The sequence below is a fragment of the Mycteria americana genome, chromosome 1 (genome assembly GCF_035582795.1).
Source record: "Mycteria americana isolate JAX WOST 10 ecotype Jacksonville Zoo and Gardens chromosome 1, USCA_MyAme_1.0, whole genome shotgun sequence".
Taxonomy (NCBI): domain Eukaryota; kingdom Metazoa; phylum Chordata; class Aves; order Ciconiiformes; family Ciconiidae; genus Mycteria; species Mycteria americana.
The window spans coordinates 52511280-52531888 of NC_134365.1; the positions used below are offsets into that span (position 1 = coordinate 52511280).

General features: G+C 35.9%; 1 protein-coding gene across 1 annotated transcript in view; it reads left to right on the forward strand.

Moving 5' to 3' along the window:
- CFAP54 (cilia and flagella associated protein 54) overlaps nt 1-20609 on the forward strand; it is a 116737-nt gene that overhangs the window by 79955 nt on the left and 16173 nt on the right. Inside the window, exons 49-59 of the mRNA XM_075497492.1 lie at nt 2473-2526; nt 3934-4150; nt 4497-4591; nt 6144-6313; nt 11171-11273; nt 12725-12863; nt 13828-13985; nt 14182-14367; nt 15650-15776; nt 17203-17358; nt 18563-18671. Of these exons, the coding sequence (XP_075353607.1) occupies nt 2473-2526; nt 3934-4150; nt 4497-4591; nt 6144-6313; nt 11171-11273; nt 12725-12863; nt 13828-13985; nt 14182-14367; nt 15650-15776; nt 17203-17358; nt 18563-18671 (1514 nt within the window). The remainder of the gene's footprint in view (nt 1-2472; nt 2527-3933; nt 4151-4496; nt 4592-6143; nt 6314-11170; nt 11274-12724; nt 12864-13827; nt 13986-14181; nt 14368-15649; nt 15777-17202; nt 17359-18562; nt 18672-20609) is intronic.

The window sequence follows — 20609 nt, forward strand, 5'->3', positions numbered from 1 at the left end:
CAGCCCCCAGCCCAGGGCATCAGGCACCTCTGTGGGGCCGGAGACGGACCGAGGCTGGGCTGGGACATCAGCCTGCGGGTAGGGGTCAGGATCAGGCCCAGTGAGGAGAACTGGGCTCAGACACAGCCCCAGGATGCTCACACAGGGCTGTGGGGTCTGGCCGAGGCTGGGCTGGGATCTGGACCCACAGAGGGGCTTGGCTTGGGGGGCCTGTGGCAGGGCAAGGCTGTGAGGAGCTGTAGACCGGCCCGGCTGTGGCGTCGCTGGGGCAGGGGCTGATGGCCCTGGGGGGCTGACATGGGGTTCTGGGCTGTAGGCAGGGTGGGGGGAGCCCCAGGAGATGCTGGGCAGTAAGAGCTATTGGTGCCCTCAGAGCCTTGACAGTCACGTCACCCCAGGCCAATCTCTTTGATTTTCTCCATATCTAAAGTCAAGTAGTGATCTTACCTTGATCACTAATGTGCTACAGGGTTATGAAGCTGTTAACAATTGACCTGGGCTTCTTTGTCTTACCTGTGAGCACACCTGTGCAGGCAGATACAGTCCAGAGCTATTGGGCAAGCCTCCCCCATAACAATTATGTAGCCTTTCCTTGTTTTCCAAGCACATGACGAAATAATCTAATGAGCTATTGCTGGACGGATGTAATCAAGGTTTCCCTTATCTGAGTGGTGCTTTTGGGTAGGTGTCACCCCATGACAAACTATGTGTGCCAGCACTAGGGAGCTGGACTGAACATGTGATAGAAGACTAGTGGGACAGGTAGGGACACCCCTTTTGACAGCAGCATGGATTTAACTTGATTGTACAGCCACATTCTATGCATGCAATAAGATGATATTTCTAATCTGGTCATAATTACAGGCTGGTGCTGAAAGGGGAATTCCTAACCCACCTCCATGACGTCACATTTGCTTCCCTTACCCTGGGTTGTAGACAGTGAAGCTGGCACTGCAGAGCAAATTGACTTTAATGAGCTGATTTGAAGGGAAATTTCCCCCCCCCCAAACCCTGAGAGGGAGTTTCCAGCGGACCCATGGCCTGACAGTCCTTATCCTGCAGCCTCACAATGGCTATAACCAGCACAAGAGCAGCAGTATCTTTGGCAATAGCCAACAAATCAATGTCTAACCTAATTAATAAGATAGGATGTCAAATGTTTACATTTAAAAAAACAGAAATATGGACAAGCACTCCTCCTAGAACAACCTGCAGTGGTCCTAGGTTTTAAATGAAACATGAACTTAATAAAAAGTAAAAGTAAAATGTTTATCAAAAAAGGTGAGCTTTTTAATTTGCCAATGACACTTTCTTACTAACTGCATGAGGAGATGAGAAACTGAAATCTAGTGATTTTCCTCAAAGCACAAGCTACATTGCATTCTCACTAGGTTGAGCCATAAAGAGTTATCAGCATCCTCACTGGAGTTGGTTCTGCAAAGCTTCCTTATTCATGGCTACAGTAAGGAATGCATTTACTCCTTACTAATACTAGTCAGGTTAAAATGCATCTTTAAGTCCTTTCCTTGATTGGTATATTGTCTGAAGAGCTCACAGAGTTAGGATGAGGTCTGGTTGATTTGTCACTTGTCTTTTTCTAACTGGGTTCACAGGTGAGTGTTTGGGTGAACAGCAGAGGAGGTTCAGCATTAGGTCTCCGGTTAGGGTGTGACGCATGTAGAAGCTAAGTGCTTCCTGGACTTTTGCACAGCTATCAGAATAAGAAGGATCCATGTTCCAGGGAATGACAGAGATGATAGAGGGCTACATCTGGAGTATAGAGTTAATAAAAGAGTTAATAAAAACCACATAGAACCCAAGTGACAGTTGTGTGTAGAGCTCTCCGTTATGACGAAGGCTGGAAATGATCTTTACCTCTGCCTTTTCCTTCCCCTCAGTAGACTGATTTGTCTCCTGGTGAAAAGGTAAAGGGTTTTTGAGCAAGGACTAGAATTAGGGTAAGGGTTCAGAAAATTGAAGCACATATAAGCGGAGAAATAGTTGTTTTTAGAGCCCTCAAGGAGGCTGAGGTCTCAAGTTCATCTTGACCTGTAGCTCTTGTTTTCATTTCATGCACAGATCTGTGCTCTGGTGAATAGCAAAGGAGGCATGTGCTAAGTCTGGAGTTAGGTTTGGGATTCAGAAATGTAAAGAACATAAAGGCAATTGAGGGTTGGTGTCCCCAGAGCTCCTAGAATTTCAAAAAGGATTTTGGTTGGTTTGTGCCTTTTTCTCCCCTTGCTTCAAGTTGAAGAATCCTGGCGAATGGCATAGGAGGTGTAGGGAGAGTTCTGGGTCTTGGGTTATGGTTCAGAAATGTAAAGCCCATGGAAGCCAAGTAATTGTTGGTATTTTCAGAGCCCTCAAAGTATAGTTGGAAATGCACTACACTTGTCCACTGCTCTGCTAACTCTCTTATTTTATACTTCTGTTGTAACACATTACTTATTTTTGGTTTTGTCCCTTTTACAGGCCTTACGGAAATTTGACTCCTCGAAATCTCTCCTGACTGTTACAAATTTACAGGTAAAAAAAATCTGAAAGAGCTAAAAATTTTGTGCTAGACATAAATATTTATTTCTCTGGCATCAGTTAGAGATTATTTGGTTCAGAAAATATACTTGTTATTAGTAAAAACCACTCAATAAAAAACATATTCTCCTCAACAGTTTACCATTTCCTAAATTTTAAATTTTATGGCTGACCTCTCAAGGGAGAGGCAAGTACCATTATCACCATTTTTCAGATGGTGATACAAATCTGTGACTTGTCTATATAAAGCATACTAGCAGAATTATTCAGGTTTTGTCATGATATGTAGGGTCTGGTGTTTATCCTTCTAAAATACCGAGAACATCAGTCATCTAACCTTATAATTTTTATAAATCAGAGCTGTCTTCATAGATTTGTCCTAATTCAGATTGAGGATGAAGTCCATTTCTGGAGAAAAAAAATTAAAAAAAGGTGAATCTGTAAACCAGTTAATGAACAGTCATTTCTCATTTTAATTAAAATCATGTGTTCATCAATGACTTCTTTTTTGATTTTCAGTTTTATTCATTTTCTTTCATTTGCCTTGTCACAGATCCATTGCGCCAGTAGGGATAAATGTTAGCAGAATGTGGAAAAGAAGCTGTACCATAAAAACAAACTGATAAAGTAGAAGAAACTCACTTTTTTCCTCCACTTTTCTCTCTTTTGTTTACAGTAAGCTTGTGTGTCTCCTACAACAGTCAATACTAGAAGACAGAAATGAGATGTCTATCTTGACAGCTTTTGATCTCACTAGTTTCAGATTTATTTTGAAGTTGTGCTTTATCTTGAGCTTTTGATTTGAACACTTCACAGTCTACATGGGGCTCTTATTGGTCTCCTTCTGATTTTGCAAAGCTGTGTAGACTTTCAACTTCTAAATTTATTAATCTAAAGTGAGAATATTAAACTCAAGATAAAACAAGGATGCTATAATGAATAACAAAAAGATTCTGTGAAATACGCTAGAATGGTCTGATACAAGAATTTTTTTCCTTACTTAATCTTTCTAGTTAGGGTGAATTGTAACAACACCCTTTCCTTTGAGTTGAGATTTGTGAATTCCAGATTTACCTACATATTTTTTGTGACCACCTTAGTTCAGAGAGTGCTATGGACAATGCAGAAAACTAGAACTCACCCAGAGTAATAGCTATAACTTCATAGATGCACCTTCTACTGGAAAACTGATCACTGAGGCTGTAGCAAATGCTACTAAGGGGTGAATTAAGTTTGGAAAGGAAAACAGCAACTCATCCATAATGACTAAGAGCATATTACTAATATTATTCATGTTAATTGTTGATAAACATCATTATTAATAGAAGCAGAATATGCCTTGAACAAGAAAAATGTAAAATATGTCATTTCAAAAAGTCCCAATTGTTAACTTTCTTGTAGGTACTGGAAGACATATTTAATTGGAGTCTGTCTTTAACAATGGTGCCACTGTGCAACCAACAAATTATGAATAAATTCACCTTAGCCAAAATGCATTTCATCATTTGCCTTTCTGCCACAATAAATAATATACCTGAAAAAGTGGAAAAACATGTCTATTCTGTTGATAACAACAGCTTGAAGGAGCCAAGCAGAATTACAGCATCAAATTTAAAAGGTAATTATAAGGTTGGTGGAAAAGTGCGTTTATTCTGCAACTTGTTTCAAGCATAGTTTTTCCACTTTTAACTGCATATGCATTAAAGTGTCATATCATAAATAATATTCATATTAAATGTTGCTGGAAAAATCAGTCATTATTGAAATAATGTGTTAAGATTTTTCAAGGTTTTTTTAGCTAGTATCTTGAATATTACTACAGTTGTATTCCATTCTTCCTCACTTATTTGGATATTGAAAGTCCCAATTATAAATAGAGAAAAAAGGGGCATATTCTTCAAATTACTGAGAATGCTTTGGTTCTGTGTCTGTATCTGAAATTTCATCTGAAATGTATTTGACAGTTGATGCTGATAAGAATTCAAGACAACAGGAACAAAGAGGCACAATGGTGCAGCTCGTTGACTGTAAAGATGAATTAAATATGGCCATGCTGAAGGTAATTTTGGTTTTTAGGAAAAAAGGCTTAAGAAACTGCACATTGTTCCAAAAACATTGCTAATGCTTTCAGTCTAACAGAAATTATGATGGGAAGATGGCATGAATAAGGGAACTAGAAATTTCTGTTTCTGATCTGATTGTAATCTTACTAGCCATACATGACATCCTGGTGGTTTGGTGCAGTTTTTCAAATGGTCTAGTTTATGCTATATAAATGTCCATGGGAAATACTGTCACAATCAGATCTCAGTATGACTGTTTCAGCAACAAGGGTAAAGACTGAATTGGATTTCAAGGATAAAATAATCTCCTTTCAGAGGGTGGTGCCTGTAGAACCTGTCAGAGACTTTGATGGGGCAGTATGCTCTACAAATAAATGGAAAACCATTCTCTACCATATGTGAAATGTCTCAAATTTTTAGTGTTCCTCTTTCTGATACTTTATTTTGGAGAAAACATACCTCAGCTTATCAGCTTCTTTGTTTGAAGGGGTTTTGTTTGGTTGGTTTTGTTTTTATTTTTTGTTTTGTTTTGTTTAATTGTAAACTTCATGCTTGGCAGTTTCACATCACAAAAAGACCAAAACTGAGAGCTGGCCTATTCTTCTTTCAGAGGGGTCTTCCACTTTGGAAGTATCTACTTTTGGCCATAGTTACAAACAAAGTAATGTACAAAATACATCTGGAGAAATGGAGGATGATTTTATATGGCAATTGGTATATGCCATACACTAGAAACTTGAAAGTTTTAGTATAGCTTGAAAATAACTTGAAAGCAGCATCTTGAAAATAACTAAAATAGAAATGTTGAATTAATTTGAATGGGGCTCATTTAAGAGACATAACATATTTCTTACCCTTCTGATTTTTCTTTAACTATTCTTTTGCTTTTTTAAGTAGACCTCTGAATTCATTGAGGAAACTTGTCAAAAAAAGATATTGCATGATAAAAACCTTTTGAATATTTTTTAATTCTGCCGAAATCTCCATGATTGAGATTTTATTTAAAATTCACTTTCTTTTACATTTGGTTTTCACAGGTTCTTACAGCTTTGTTTGTCAGAAAGACTGTAAATTACAGTTGAACTTTCAGGATACATACTGCACTCAAGGATCTGTCAAAGTATAGCTAGAAAAGAATGTAACACTTCTTGCAACATCTTTAATGTTGTATTTTAATATTGCATTTTATTGTTTAAAATTACTAAACATAGTAAGAAGTATAGTATAAAATTATCAAGTTTAGTTATAAGATAAAGATAAGAATGAAAAATTGAGTAATATTGCTAAGCCATAAAATATGTAGTTAAGCATAAATTGCAATAGTAAAGGCACAGTTACAGTGTTGCTACTTTCAACACACAGAATCTATAACCCTGAAAAAAGCAAAATTAAACTCCCCTGCTATTTATAGAAAAGGCATATTGTATTCAAGTTGATTTGTTTTAGGGTGCAGTGATAGTAGGCTATAACAGAATAAAATACTTTTAAAGAAATTTTTTATTTCCTTCATTATTTTTTGAAATCATACAATGCTGTGTTCTTCTCTAGGGGATTTTATTGACAGAAGCTGAAGACAGTCTTAGCCATCTTGTGCAGAACATACAGGACAAATATGATGGGGAGATATCTCGGTGTTCTGCTGAAGATTTAGAGGTTCTTATTGAGGCAAAACTTCAGCTTGCTGCTATTTCTCAGCAAAGGCATCAAGCAGCTTTCAGGTAAGTAATATTATGAACAACGTTATGTTGCACACCCTTGACTACAGAACATTAAAAAAAATACCCAGCAATTTTTTCTTTGAATCCTTTATGTCTACATTAATATTCTAAATCTTAGTAACCAGCCATAACAACCCCACTAGTATATCTACAAATGTAAGTAAGGCATTTTATTTTTTATTATTGCTTTATTTTACTTTTTAAAAGACCATCAGTTATTGGCCTATGATTTCTCTGTGAGGTGTTTTTGTGATACAGTGTTATACAAAATCAAAGAAAAAGCTGCAATGTTCACTGTTTTTGTTGAAGTAAAAGTCTGGATATGTTAGGTCATGCGTTTTTTATAATTTTAAAGTGTACAGCAGAGCACTAATGTTATCTCTGAACTACTGAATTCTACTTTGTTGTAGAATGCCCTGTATTACTGTCCTAAAAGAACATTTCCTCTGGATGTACTTACTGCTGTCAAATTGAAATGTTAAAATGGTTTTTAAATTATTTTGATTAAAAAGCATTGGTGTAACCTTTAACATATTAAAACAGATTTTAGCAGGCATTAATTAATTGTTAGTGCTAGTGTGTAAAACACTGTTGTATTTACATGATCTGCCAGATATTTCCTCCAAATTATAATTTCCAAATTCTCTGATTTTTTTGAGGTTCTGATTTCTTTTGGAGAACTTAATGAAATTACAATTGTGCTGTTCTTTGAATATACGGGGCATACAGAAATATACTAACTCTTTGTAGATGTGAAATTCTGAACATTGTTTTGATCTTTTAGCTAGGAGGATTCTTCTGTTTAGCATACCTGTAATTTTAAATTAATTTGTATAAGAAGGATAATAATTTAACAATACAACATTTTTTTAGTGTCAAGCTCTTTTAATCTAATTTTTTATTAGGTTGAAAAATCTTTGAGGGTACAGATTGTTAACTAGAGATGCAGCATATAGAGGTGTAGCACTGTCACTTGCCAGACTATATTGAGATTAGGTAGAATGTAATCAGTATTTGTAACTTTTATTACCTCTAATCTGACTAAATACACCAAAATTATTACAGTAAATCTTACATTATAGTAAGCACGAAGCAACAAGCAAAATTAACATTTTTTTATTGTTGGGATACTGGTGAAGATTGCTGTAACACTCTTACTGATGAAGTGGTAGGTTATTCAGATGGCCAACAGATAAACCAGTCTCAATGGGTTTTTTTTCCTTTTTACCCAATTAACAAAAAAGAAATGTTTTCTTCTATGTCAACAGCAAACTATCTTCCTTCTCGCAGCTGTCTTAGGTGAATAAACAAACCTCCAAATTAGATAGCCTTTAAATAGCACAATTCCTTTTTAGCTGCTATGGTACAGCAATAAAAAAATAAAATTAACAAGCACAAGAGCGTCACAGTGCTGTACAGACTACTGAATTGAAAACAGTAAGAGTACTGCAGCACGGTCTTTGACCTGGGTTTTGTTTATGTTGTTTTAAAAGATAGCAGTTTCCCAAAAGTTCAGATATTAGGACTGTAATAATTTAGTAGTAACGTCATTAGTGAAGATGTGAAATAAGGACTTGTAGGCTATTTGTGGACATTTCTCATCATGAAATATTAATCTATTTCAGTGCCTTTTGAATTAGATTAATTTACCATAAAATTGTCAAAGAGAAAACAACAAATCACTGGACAGTAACCTCAGCATGCTTTTGAGTGCCATGTGGATTTAAAATTATCATATTAGTAACTAAGGGCCAGTATGCAGGCTTATGACATATCCTGTGCATAACCCAGTTTAGCTTGATACTAGGCTTGGTAAAACCTGTATTAGTAGAGTTCTGACCCAAACTTTCTCACCCTGCTAAACTGGTTCCAGTATGCAAGCCATTTTCAGTGCAGGACCCTTCTTTCTGACATGCAGTTATATCCTAGAGTGTAGTTTCTCTCTTGGCTTATAACTTGTCTCAGATTGAAGAAACTTTTTTAGAGTATCAAGGGTTCCAATGGATGCCAGACATTTTACGGATCACTTTTTGGGACTCTCCAATTTTTTATGGGTGTTTAATGGGCCTTATATATTGATAGTGGTCAGATAGCAGGAAAAAAAAAACCCCACCAAGAAACAAAGCAAGGGTTTGGGTTTTTTTAACCTATTTTACAATTTTATTGCACTGCCATCCATGGAAACTGCTGATATATCTGCCTCAGATACAAATGAAACAGTCCTTCAGAGAGCTGAATGTTTCCTGCCTGCCAACCTAGAAATCAAACTTTGCATGATATTACAGAAATTCATCATTTTTTTCCTTTGGCGAAATGACTTAGTGGTGAAATTGTTATAGTCAGCTGTACTTTCCTATTTTGATCATCTTGTCACTTTCTGATTCAGCTGATAAAAGGATGTGTATTTTGTCAAGGGAAATATATAGACACATCACTCTTGTTGACAGCAGAAGAGGGTCACAAAAATTTCATCAAGGGAAGCTTCTACGTTACAGCCTCTGTCTTGCAAAAAATTTATGCCTCAGAATAAGTTTATGTATAGGACTAATTCCATTGATCTCAAGGAGAGTACTTACATGGCGTCCCCCCTAAGTACGTGAAGTTTCTAATTACGCAAATATGTGCTTGTCTGCTTATGTGACTACATTACTGCTTAAAACAATACATATAAGAACCTTTGGGCTTGTGGTCTACATTTTACTCATGAAATTTATATGTAGGTAAAAATGGTCTCATTTTCAGAATTGCTAAGTGTTGACAACAGCAGTTAACTGGAGGCAGTGATGGTCAGGAAGTTAGGTTAATATTCCTTAAAAGCCTGTATATACTCTTGAGTGCTGCACCTTCTCCAACTTACTTGAGAAATGTTAGCCATAGCATCTCAAACAATGATTTGAAAAATGTCAGGTTTTGCTGTAATTTTAAATTTTATGCCTGGTTTCAGGGGAAAACTCTTCTTAATAAAAAGAAAGAAAAGCAGTCGAATATTTCATTGCATTATCCTTACAGTCTCTTTTGATTTTATAAGCAAATTCTGTTTCCTCTTTTCCATTGTTAGAGAGAAGGTTATCGTCAAATTCAACATTGATTTATTCTGGTTTCATTTTGTTGAATAAAACTGAGGTAAAGGGATGATGAAGGAGATTCATAAGGACTGAATTCTGAGAGCTGAAAGGCAAGATATTAACAGTTTTGGTTCTCATTGTTACATTGGGGTCTATTTGTGCTGAATTGGTGTAATCCATCCAGTTCTGCATCACAAAAACAGCAAGCAGGATAGAATCAGAAATGACAGGAAGACTTTTAACTACCCTCTTGTCGCTGGAGGTTATCCATCCTGTGGTTAGATACATGTTGACAGAATAATGTGAGTAATTTCAGAGTACTGCTGCTCTTGTTCTGACTTCTTTGTGCATGAATCAAGAACTTTGCCTTTACAACAATTAATCTAGAACTTCTCAAAAGCAGTAAATTCACACAGAGCCTGAATCTCTTTTGCATTAAAAGCTCTTCACAGTGTTCTGGCAGTGTGAAAAGGACTTAAGGTGTTCATAAATTATTTTTTTCTTTTGCTTCATAGCAGCCAGTCTCTATGTAAAGAGATTCTCTTTATGTAAAAAGACAGCATAGATGAGAATTTTGGTTATACATTTTTAACAATTCACCTGCTGAAAAATCTTTAAGAGGTGAGCTAGGGATACCCTCAGGTACTTTTGCATCATTAGGAAAATGTGTTTCAGTGGGTAGAGAATAAGTAGAATTGTAAAAAAAAAAAAAAACCTGACCCCAAAAATGTTTTGGAGAAGAGGTAGGAGAGTAGAGATTTACAGGTGTAGGGGAAAATGTACAATTAGAGATGGAAAATTAATACCATGAGACATTGGGTTTTGGCAGTTGTCAGAATATTTTGAGTAGCATGTTCTTTGGGCAACAAATCCTGTTGTGAAAAACATCTCACTATGTTGGTTTTGCAAGTGTCTTTGTATCATGAAAATAATAGTATTCACAAAGTCTGCTGTTATAGGTATACATTTCTATAGATGTCATTTGAACAGTGTATCTGAAAGCTTTAAAAAGACAGCATAAAAAGGAAAAAAACATAGTAGTTAATATTTTAAGAAACCTGACAATATTTTGGGAGTCCCAACTCACAATTTTTTTAAATGTAGGATCGAATGCTGCACCAGTCCTAATAGTGTCTTTATCTTTCTAGGTGCTGTTTGGAGTGAACTCCAGAAAAGGATTTATGATTGGGGTGGGGGGCAGCAAACTCAATGTCACGTGATTGTTTTTGAGGTTTTGCCAGGGTGGCACCTGGCTCAATTTTTGGTTGATGGTGTTTACTAAGATCCTGTGAGTATTTGGTCATGTGGATTTAACAGAAGGATTAACATATAGTCTGGAAAGGCTTTAAGGAGGAAGGTGTTTTCTTGCCTTTCTAGTTGTGGATGAGATACAGAACTCTCCTAATAGATTTTGTCATTTTCAGTTTTTTTTACATAGTCTAATTTCTAAAAGCCCATCCCTGAAGACAGATCTGTGTAACTGAAAGTTATAGTGGAGTTCTGTTTTGATTGCTCCAACAGAATATGATATATCTTGGCTTATCCATTATTATCAGGTTATGTCTGTTACTGGCAAAACTTTTTCTGTTACTGCTGTTTTCTTGCTTTCATACTGCAGTGCCTACAAATTCAGAATACACTCTGAGGGCAATTTTTTTGTTCTACTGAAGCAAAAATTGGTAACTGCTGATCGACATCTGTGATGTCGCCAGAAATAAAGTATCTATTATAATAAAAGCATAAAATGGCTAATATAATTAGTATTTTTTAATAATATTGTTCTGTATCACAGCGTTGCTTTGGCTTTCTCTGCAATTCGACTTCTCCAAGATGCAAAAATTTTTAGGATAGAAGTGACACATTTTCAAGAAGAAAAGGATGAAAGGGAGTGTTCGGTATGTGTGGATATTTGTTTTAAACTATTGTGTCTTAGTATATGAAGTCTTGTATTAAGTGTTGAGTGATTTTCAGAATACTAGAACATAGCAGTCATCTGTATTATGTGGTTACCATTAACCTGGGGAGAAAATGATGGATGGTATGCTTCAGTTACCTGCTTGCCTATAGTATATTCAATATACCTATGATCATTTTAATTTGTATGTGGTTAGGAATTACAGTTTTTATTTGTATACTCTCAAATGCCAGTATTGAAAATCTCCTTTTGTTTAAAAAAAACCAAAACAGAAAGTGGAAAAAATAGCTATCAGGTGAAAATCTTGTATTATTCAGTTAAGGTATTTTAGGTTTTTTGATTGAAAACCTACTTCAGAGTATCCTCTTTCCAAGAGTCAAACAGACCAGTTCACATCATTGCTATGTTCCAAATTTAGCAAGATTTCAGCTGACTTCTGTTGTCTAACACAGAGGGATACTGACCTATACTTTGGAAAGCCAATGTACAAAACATTGGTAATAACACCACACAGTCACTCTCGAGCACACAGTAAGTCAAACTGACTCACATGGACAGAGCAATTGAGCAGTGAGGCCAGATTTTGTAACATGCGTGACAAGACTAGACTTTCTTGCATGCAGTGTAATTATTCTCTGTGTTGCATATCAGGGTCTTCTGTCTTTCTGCACTTGCTCCTACATTTTCTTAGGACTGCCCTGTAGCCAGTAACTGAGTTATGGCTATTTTTTTTCCTCATTTGCATCAATGCAAGTAATTCATGATGATTTTTTGTATAAGTAAAACACAGGTGGTGCACTGTCCATTTATTGCTTGCTGGAACAAATCTTTAGAATATGGACTGTAGAATTTTAGTAATAGAAAGACTGTTTATAAATATGTGAAGATGGCACAGGGAGTCAAGCTGACAATTATCCCAAATGCTTCCAGTACTATATTACATTAATATTTGTTTCTAATCACCAGAAACACTAAAAAATAGAAATAAAAAATTAAAAATTTATTTCTAATCACTAGTGAGGTACCAGAACTTGATATTGATCCTGCTCTACAATTAGACTGTTATGTGCCTTAGAGTTTTGTGTAATGTTCCTGTTTGAGAGGAATAAAGTCCAAACTGTTAGAATTATTCTCCATGACACATACAGTATATGGATACATCTATGGACTCTCCCATAAAAGCTGGTTTAATTTCCATTTGTTACAATTCTTTTTTTTCTATAGATTAAAAGTTAAATAATAAATGGACTCCTGTTATTAAAAAAATATGTACCCACCCTTCAAATAAACTTCTGGTTGTAATTATGTTATTATTTGTAATATATTTGTATTAATTTGATTTATTTTAGACCGATACTGCCCTGTTGCTTTGTTTGTAGTAAAGTAGTTGACTCAGAAAGTAACATTTCTTTTGCTTTTGGAAATTATTAGGACTCTTCTGTTGAAGATGTTCGACTGCCTCACAGTATAATAGCACAGGATCATATGAGCATAAATCTGTGGCTAAGGTGTCGTACAATGTTAGTGACTGCACTAGTAACACAGATACATGGTGTTGGTGATATGGAAGGTATTACCCTTTTTTGGTTTAGACTTTTGGAGTATAATGGGCAAGTGAGCCTATTCAGACACAATTCTTATTAATAAATAAAAAATATTAACATTAATTCTGGGGCTGTATTATCACTGAGCAATTATTTGTGTTAAATTCATCCAATGCAAAAAGGAAAATATATTTCTGAGTACAATCTCTCCCTAGAGCATGTAAACACAAAGCATTATATTAATGTTCATTTAATGATCATTATGTTTTGATAAATCACTTGTGTGTGAAAAAGTTTCAAATGTTCTAGTGTAATTAAGTTAAATAAATATGCTTGTTTTATAAAAACACTGTTGCTACATACTTCTAGTTTTAAAAGTCTCTGAAGTTTTTTTCATTTTTTATATCGCCAATAAATGAAATGTTCCTATAGATCTCCTAAAAATGTTCCAAATTCTTTTTTTTTTAAAGAATTTAAGTGAGATACTACAAAATACATTTATTGCCGTTTGATTATGAATAAATGTTTTTCATTCCTTAGTTCTATGAACTTAGTATAAACTCTGATGCTCACTTAAGTATCAAAATCACAGTCTAGGTCAGTAGCGAAACTCTTATTTAATCTTTTCTGGATAATTCCCGTGAAGTTGTTACTATTTTGGAATGATAACTAAGATCAGATTTTTGAATATGTAGAATATGTTTTATGGGTGATAATGACATCTGGTCTACAAAATATATTTATGCTGGTGGCTTACATATAAAGAATGTATTTGGATGAACTTAAAACAAGTGCATTTTAAAAACTAAGTGGTTTTTCTTTCTTTTTAAAGTAAATTTGGCACAGAATCGATGAAATGGTAAATGTGGAATCTATAATGTCAGATTTTCTGTAATTTTTTAGTATGGAAGTGACTTCTTAGGAATGGTAGAAGACACTGTAAAGTCTTTTCTATTGTATTTTTACTATTGATATATTCTCTTCTTTTAGAAAATGATGTGGCTGAACGCAGAAGTGTGATAAAAGAAGTAATACTAGAGGCAGAAACCTTTGGCGATATTGAGACTCAGGCTGAAATGATGGTGCAAGCTGCTATTCTTGACCTGCAAGAAAAACGTCCCGTGGCAGACATTAAACTTCTTTTGCAGGTTTGAGAACAAAGAAGAAACCATTCGCTTCTCTTTGATGCATTTTTCATGTAGTCAGAACAGCTGATGCCAGCATTAAATAAACTTGAAATAGTGCCGCTAAAATAGATTTTTTTTTCACTTTGTGTGATTTCTCCTTATAAATAGACAGCAAAAGTAGTAACTACTTTGGTTTATGTTGTCTATGTCCAAACAGAATATCATCAGTTTACTCCAAGAGGATACATTTATTTCCCCTCCAGCTTCTTTGACTCTTGTGAAAAGTATGCTTCTGCTGGCAGACATACTAACACTGCAAATAGTAGAGGATACAGAACATTGCTCTTCTACAGTGGAGCCATTAAACTTACTCATTTTGGCACATGAGCTTACCATTAAAGCTGTGAGTATATGTTGGTGATTTACACAGCACTGGCGAATCCTTCCAACACTCTTAATTATGTATTCTGGAAGCCATTTTAACAATTTATTAAAAAGGGCTATTCCTCTTTACTGATCACTTCAATTTTCCCTAGATTACATAGTGTAAAGAAGTAATTCATCTTACCCAAGTTATTTATGCATACTTATCATGTGTACTCATGTATATAGTCTGGTATTGTCACACAATTTAAAAATATTGAATACTTGCAAAATGTACATTCATATGTGAAAATTGAAATAGGTAGTTTGACTTTTAAAGAAATGCGGAACACTCATTTTTCCCATTTGAACTGAGGGATATGTTTGTACTCAGCACCTCAGGGAGGATGTACATCTCATAAAATTCCTAACTCTTGAGCATCCAAGTTTAACAATTTAGCTTTTTATCTTAGAATAATTCAAATTAGAAAAATCTGTATAAAGTAGCATATTGGTTTTGATGTTTTAGATTGACAGATTGTTAAAATCAGTATGAAGAAATCATTTCCAGGTAAAAATTTAAATAGGCAATTAAAAAAAAAAAAATCTAAAGACATGAAATCTGTGAGAGGAATGTATAGTAATAAACCATTTACCTATTTGATGATCCAAAAATAGATATGCACTTCTGCAGTCTCTACCCGTTCTTGATACAGTTTATAAAGAAAAGCTTTTGGATCAAATTCTTTCCTCATATTTCCTAATACAGAAGTTTAATCCATTGAAATATTTACTCCCCCAAGTAATAAAGAATCATATGAATCACTTCAGACTCATACTTCTGCTTGTGAGACTTGCTAGCCTTCAAGAGACTTAACAGTTTACAGCATGTCCCCATTGCCTTATTTCCATGAATGAAAAGTTTGACTGGTCCATACATGTTATTTTCTTTTTCTTTTCTGGCCTTTGTTGGATGTCAGATTTCTTTGTAGAAATGACAGTTTCTTTCTAGGGCTCGGGTTACTTGGGAGATCTATTTCTTAAAGACTGATTTGAGGAAGTTTGCTTTTAGAAACCAAAGCCTAACATTAATAAATTTGATCAAGAGTTCATTGAAATTGTTCAATTGCTACCAAACTCCTCTGCAAAGAAGACACTCACAAACTGAAGTACAGGAGTTTGGGAGTATCAAGCCCTTTTCTAGTGCTCTTTTACAAGACACATTTGCATTCCACGGTTTTGCAATACCTAACTTACTTTTTCAAACTACTATTTAATTTGCTGTCTGCAACTTGATTTTATAAAGCATACTCTTTTCATAGATTTTTGTTTGTGGAGAACCCATTGAACGGCAAATAGAAGACAGTACATTGACTTGCCTGGTCCTACCTACAAAAAATATCTACTTGCCACATATCAACTTGCTAGCCCAAGTCAAAATGAGAATTGGTAAGAAAAATGCAAGTCATTATTATTTTTAATTTTTCATTCATTTTCATTCATATTTTATGCAACAGCAGATAAACTGATGCGTCAAAAGTGAATGTAGTAAGTCAATTTTTTTCATATGCAAATAAAATACTTTGAAAACCAACAGTAGATGCCTGTTTGGCTCCATGCAATGTGATAAGCAAGGTACAATTCTTAGGGGAACTCTAATCAAGAAAGGCTTAAATATTAATGTTATAGCTTGATGAAACTAATGGAAACTTCAAATTTTTAAGTGGAAGTTAACAATACCTTTCCAACTTCTGTACAAAGCATTAATTCTGTGAAGACTTCCTGTATATGTTCCATCTCTCTGGAAGCAGTTATATGGGAACTAACTAATGATATAAAATCATACAGGATAATAGTGATAATTCTCTATCCCAATAAAATAAATAGTGTCTGTTACTGTTGTCACCCTTTAATTTAACAACTTTTCTTGATAACTTTTCTTTATATAGAAACTTGGAAATATGCTGAATAGTAACAGAAGATGACCTTTAAGATCTGTCTAAGATTTGTTGCTGTCTAGCAAATATAGGGAAAGGGATATTGTCTCTATGTTCCTTCTGCTAAACTTAATTTGGTGTATATCTGACTTACAATGGACTAGAAAATCTAGAAATCACTTACTGCACTTTGGTTCACATTGTGGAGCAGCCTCAGAGTGTCTGGATTCCTTTTCAGGAAGATGTGCTCCAGGAGCACATCAGTGCACCCCAACCACTACTTTGTATTCAGCCCTTAGGACTAGAATAGAGGTAGTCCAAAGTGAACACTCTGACATGCATCTGCTGTGGCTGTCAGGTCTTCAACACCAGCTGGTTTGCTCTCGAGATCCACTCTTACTGTGCTTTACTGCTTGTCAGTGCAGGCATAGCCAGACTCGCTCATAGTAATGGCCATGTTCAACCAGTTCCTGTTTCTGAATCCACATTTTTAGGAAGAGCCTATGAATACAGATGAATATTGGGGAGTACAGTATAAAAGGTATGCAATACATCAAAGAAGCCTTTAGAACTGGTTAGTACAAAAGGAATTTGGGAATTTGGAAATGCTCAGAGAGGTTTAGGTTTTGCCTACAACTGCCAGGTGAAATAAAGTTATGAAGTGGCTTACTGCTAGTCTTTCCAGATAGTTTGTGAAAGGGTTGATTTGTGTAGCCTGAGCTTCATTTGGATGGCCTAGGTAAACCTCAATGGCATAATAAATTAGTGAAACAACATTATAGTTCTGTATTTATATCCATTAATCACTCTGATTTTTGAGAATTGGATTGTAACAGTAAATACATAACAGCATTTGTTCTAAGGAAGTTGCTTCTTTTTGCATAAATTGGTTTTCTATTAAATAATTTACTAAGAACTGTCTTCTTTTTTTTCCTTAGGACACACATTGGCTGAAAAAGTAGCTTGTACACCTGCAAGAGGAGATCCACTGGAATGGCTACGTGCTCTCAAACATTTAGAATCGGCCTTGAAGCTTTGCAGAGCATCTGCAACAAGAAAATTAGATATGGAAGCTGAACTTCTTTTTCAGATAGGTAAATAAAACCCTGTTTGTACATCATGATTGCCTTCCTAGGCAATGTTAGGCATGTGGCCTCTCTTAAAATGGAGACATTTTACTGTAAAAATAGAACAGATTTGGATATTTCTCACCCTGTCTAGCTGCAGATCTCTCTCCTGTGTTTAGTATCACACCAGCATAGTTCAGGATGCATTACACAACAAATAATTTCAAAACTGCAGTAGAACTTCTCCCACCTCTATGTTATCAGAGATCAAAGGGTGTAGCCAATGAGATTAAGGACACTGTAGAAAGCTAATTAGCTTCTTTGCATCAGTCTGAACTAAAGAAGATGAAAGGCTCAGAAAGTATTTCTAAATGATTTAACAAAGCCAATGAACTACACAGTGTTTGGATGCATTTGGATTTTAGTGGCATTATGTTTTGTACCAGGAGGTGTTGGTTTGTTAGGATCCCAGTCAGAAAGGCACTCGGACTCTATAAAGTATCTCTTAAAGTGCCATTCATTGGAGTTAACACTACAAAGAAAAAGAGGATAGTGTAAATAATCTTATGTCCCTTCAGATGCTGAGAACCCCAAGTTGTGCAGTATTGAATGGGCTTCCCATCAGGGTGTAGCACAACACCCAGATCCTGTCTGTGGAAAGGTTGCCTCGTTTTGGTCTTTTGAGCTGTTAGAGGATTTTCTTCACAGAAAACAATTCTATTCATAATTTCTACTGTCAAACAAAAAGCATATTCACATAAGAGCTTCTTGCTGCACTTTTACAGAAAGGGCAGGTGGTGTAATCACTGGTACTGAGAAGATGCTGCCAGCAGGCTCTTCTGTTACAGCTAGCTGGCTATATTTACCCTGTGGCTAAGAGATATGCACAGCACAACACAGGCCTGAAGACCACACTGTATGTGCAGCATAGTGCAGCACAGCACAGGCCTGTGCCTGTGCCTTAACTCCTCCATGTACAATGGTCTTCTAGTTAGGCTCCCTACATGTTAGGAGTCATTATGATTCCAAAGTTTGATTATTTTAGCGACTCTATGAAGTAATTTGCTATACAAGCATTGTGCATCACATTTTAAACAAATGAAAGGTTTTGCTTATCAAGAAGAGAATAGATAATGCACTATGTTCAACTTTCCTGGAGGGAAAAACAAGTTGGGTCTTACAGACAAAAAAAAAAAATCTTACAAATCTGTTTTCTATATTTCTTTCTTAGGTAAGGTAGAATGCCAGATAACTGAAGCAGGCAATAACAAGTCATCTCGAGCTGTTGAAACCCTGTTGGAAGCTATAAAACTCAGCCAGCAGCATGACCAAAATTTTGAGTAAGAAACTAGCTATATAACTTTCAAAATAATTTTAATCACACATGGATATAGAACAGGACAGTTTTCTGGGAGTCGGTGTGCGACTTCTATTATGAAGCACATTTTATGTTTTTGAGAGTTTTCTTCTATTGCAGTATAGAAGAGCTACTGTATATTCTCTTATTTAAAAAAATGCTGAGAACATTTAAAAGCATATTTTAGACTATACAAAGTTACAGCTTTCTGTTCAATTTCCAAATTTGTACCCTCTGTCAACACCAGGAACAGAGCTATCAATTAAAGAGAGGTTTTATTCATATTTCAGAAGATGAGCTGTGGTCTGCCCCCCTCCAGATAATAGAAATCCAGCTTGAAAAGGTTAGCAGCCAGAAACACTCAGAAGAACAGAGGCAGAAGGAGCATAGGAAATGTGTTTGTAACAGATATAAGGACAGTGACTTTGGCATTAGTTATCAGCATAGAAGATGCCTGAAGAGCTGAGCCAAGCCAGCCAATAAATTCTGTCAAGCAGCTCTGATACATTGGACTTTAGTTTTTCTTAGTTTCTTGACCAGTCTTAATGAATAATGTGCCATGTCTGGTTACAGACAGTGTAAAGGCAGCAATTTACCTTGCTTGTTTGGGTATTCTGTTACTTAAGTTAATGAACCAGAACTCTGAACACAGAAGCAGTAGCATAGTAACAAACCTCTACAAGCAGTCAGCATGATGGAAGATAGTACGGAAATGGACTGTGGGGATGTTTTGCAAGTTTAATTTGCTACACTCTTATTTATTTTGCTACCGGCTTTGTAAAAGAATGTACAGCAACATCGATGGACCTTGGCTTTGTTAATTTAGAGAACTAAACATCCCGATCACCTTTATACAAGCCCTCTGATGTCTGTGGGATTGTTTAATTGAAGATGTTTCTTGGTATCTCAAATCCTTTTTTGTTAGCAAGACTAGAAAGTTAACTAAGTTGTCACCAACTAAGTGTAGAACTTGCCATCTTCCCAATTGATAGTTTGCCCTATCTTGAACTGTACACCACTCTTTGACTTTTGCATTTTGCTTTACATAAATCATACCAAAGCTGGAATTTATTCTACTATATAAACAGCCAACTCTGTGCAATATGACTCTGTCCAGAATAGTAACTGCATGAATAGGAGTTTGTTGCTATGCTTAGGAAAGCTAATTCATAGGGGAGATCTGGAGAGATCTACAGAGCCAGGAGGAACCTGCATAAAAAGATTGTTATAAACCTATAGGGAATAGAAATGTTGGAGAAGTTCTCCAGATATAGTGATTTTCAGCAGGTCAAGGGAAGTAATTCTGCCCCTCTACTCCGCTCTGGTGAGACCCCACCTGGTGTACTAAGTACAGGAAAGACATGGACCTGTTAGAGCGGGTCCAGAGGAGGGCCACAGGAATGGTCAGAGGGCTGGGACACCTCTCCTATGAAGAAAGGCTGAGAGAGTTGGGGTTGTTTAGCCTGGAGAAGACAAGGGTCTGGGGAGACCTTACTGCGGCCTTTCAATAATTAGAGGGGGCTTATAAGAAAGATGAGAATGGACTTTTTAATAGGGCTTGTAGCAGTAGGACAAGGGGTAATGGTTTTAAACCAAAAGAGGGTAGATTTAGACTAGGTATAAGGAAGAAATTTTTTACAATGAGGGTGGTGAAACACTGGAACAGGTCGCCCAGAGAGGTGGTAGATGCCCCGCACCTGGAAACATTCAAGGTCAGATTGGACAGGGCTCTGAGCAACCTGGTCTAGTTGAAGATGTCTCTGCTTATTGCAGGGCGGTTGGACTAGATGACCTTTAAAGGTCCTGTCCACCCCAAACCATTCTATGATTCTATGAGTCTATGATTTTTGCCTCATTTCTAATATTACTGTAAAAATAACTGAAAGGAGAAGGAAGTATAGGAGGAGAACAGGAATTGGTG